The sequence below is a fragment of the Eurypyga helias genome, unplaced genomic scaffold, assembly GCF_000690775.1.
Source record: "Eurypyga helias isolate BGI_N326 unplaced genomic scaffold, ASM69077v1 scaffold13153, whole genome shotgun sequence".
In the NCBI taxonomy this organism is placed as follows: Eukaryota; Metazoa; Chordata; class Aves; order Eurypygiformes; family Eurypygidae; genus Eurypyga; species Eurypyga helias.
Window position 1 is genome coordinate 17198 of NW_010239273.1, and position 2063 is coordinate 19260.

General features: G+C 44.4%; 1 protein-coding gene across 1 annotated transcript; it reads right to left on the reverse strand.

Moving 5' to 3' along the window:
- Positions 1 to 766: 766 nt before the first annotated feature.
- On the reverse strand, positions 767 to 1771 carry GPR12 (G protein-coupled receptor 12). The gene has a single exon (XM_010148083.1). It carries the CDS (start codon positions 1769 to 1771, stop codon positions 767 to 769), a length of 1005 nt encoding a protein of 334 aa, XP_010146385.1.
- Positions 1772 to 2063: the final 292 nt, after the last annotated feature.

Sequence of the window (2063 nt, forward strand, 5' to 3'; positions counted from 1 at the left end):
TTCAAAACTCCCCCCCACCCAGTTATTTTAAAAATTAATATTATGATGAGCTCTGATGTCCGGTATCTAAGTGAAAACATATGGCTGACTTGAAAAGGAAGGCAAAGCATATCTTCTGTTCTAATATCCACCCAGAACTCTGGAGAGAACAGGTAACCCTTTCAAAGAAGTATTAAGCTAATTCATGATGAGACGTAAAATAAAAAGCTATACAAGTATTTCCTCACCTAGAGCAAATTTATCGCACTGAGATCGTTACAATAAATAGCATATAAATCAGTACAATTGGCCATTATTTTGAAGAGTATTCTGATGTTATACAAATAGGGTAACAGAACATGGGTTTTCTTTTCTTTAAAAAGAATTAAAGAGGGAAAAAACATCCTGACAACAGACTGTAACATGCAGTATGACTGAACTCCGTCACATAAATGATTTCGAAGGAGGTATGTTGTTTCAATCTAATTTTAATTAGCAAACTTAATGTAAAACCTTAGCAAACATGGCAAAGTCTACGTAACGTAACGAAAAGACCCTGAGCAACATTATAAATCTGTAACACTGACTGTTTTGATGAGGGGAATCTCCCTTAAACCGCTCGATTAATTTTGGTCACGGGGGTTGTCTGTTCACAAAAAGGTCAGCGCACCCTGCGGTTTTTATAGGAACCCATCACACACCACTTAACGAATGCACCTAAACCAGAGACAGTGTCGCAAGAACGTCTGGCGAGTAACTCGTTAGGGAGCGTCCTCCTAGCTGTCAATCAGACATCACTGGGTGATCTTGCCCTCTGAGACAGGTTAGAAGGAATACAGCCACAACAGATGAGCCAAAGTGCTTTCTGTATCTCCTGGTTTCTAAAAGCGTATATCACAGGATTGATGATGGAATTGTAGGTAGCTGGCAGGAGGGTGGCATAGGTGTATATAGAAGGATAGGTGTAATCTGCTATTAAAGAATAGAGCGTAAAAGGCATCCAGCAAGCAGCAAAAGTCCCCAAAATAATGGCCAAAGTAGACACTCCTTTTCGGGTGGTCACATAGTGGGAAGTGGCCAGGAAATGGTGTTGCAAGGCAATCTGATGGGCATGGCGCATCACGATTTTACAGATCTGAATGTAGAGCTGCAGCATGAGGGCAAACATGAGCAAGAAAGAGACCGAAAGGACAGCTGCGTTATTTTTAGTGAGCGGTCTGATAACACTGCAGGTGGATTCATCTCTGAGGCAGTTCCAGCCCATTACAGGCAGCAGTCCAACACAGATAGATGCTCCCCAGAGCAATATAAGCATGACATAGGTAAAAGTGACAGTCCTCTCCGAATTGTAAGTCAAAGCGTAATACAGGGAGAGGTAACGATCAACAGTAATAGCCAGCAAGCTGCCGACAGATGCTGAGAAAGAGGCAACAATCAGTCCAATCGTAACCAGCTTCGTAGCTTCTGATTGCAGAAGGTATGCAAAAACGAAATTGATGATCAATCCAATGCCCGCTAAGAGATCTGCCAGCGCCAGGCTGCCTATCAGGAGGAACATGGGGGCACGAAGACTGGGATTATGGAAAATGATAAGGACCACAACGGCATTTTCGCAGGAGATAAGGGTCCCTGAAGTACACAAGACAATGTCCCAGGGGTTTACCAAAAGCTCTGGCTCTGGGTCTACGACAGGAACCAGGGAGGAGCCTGCGGCTGAGGCATTCTCGGTAGAGCTGGCGTCTACATGATCCTGAGGCAGCCAGCTCAAATTAACCTTCAGATCTTCATTCATTTTAACCCCTGTCTTCTTCAACGGAAAGATATTTATTTTTAATGTTCAGACACAGCAGTGGATGCAGCATCCCCGGAGCATGCAACGCCCTGGACGCCAACACCGATCTAACGTGCAGGCAGGCACTCGTTACATAAATGTGACAATAACAAAAATAATAAAAACGGAGGGGATGGGGCAGGAGGGTGGGGTGGGGGGTGTGTGGAATTTAAAACTGCCCGAGATCATCAGCCAAGGGACCCACGGACGGAGGCTGAGCAGTAATTCCCTTCACCTGCAGAGAGAATAAGGC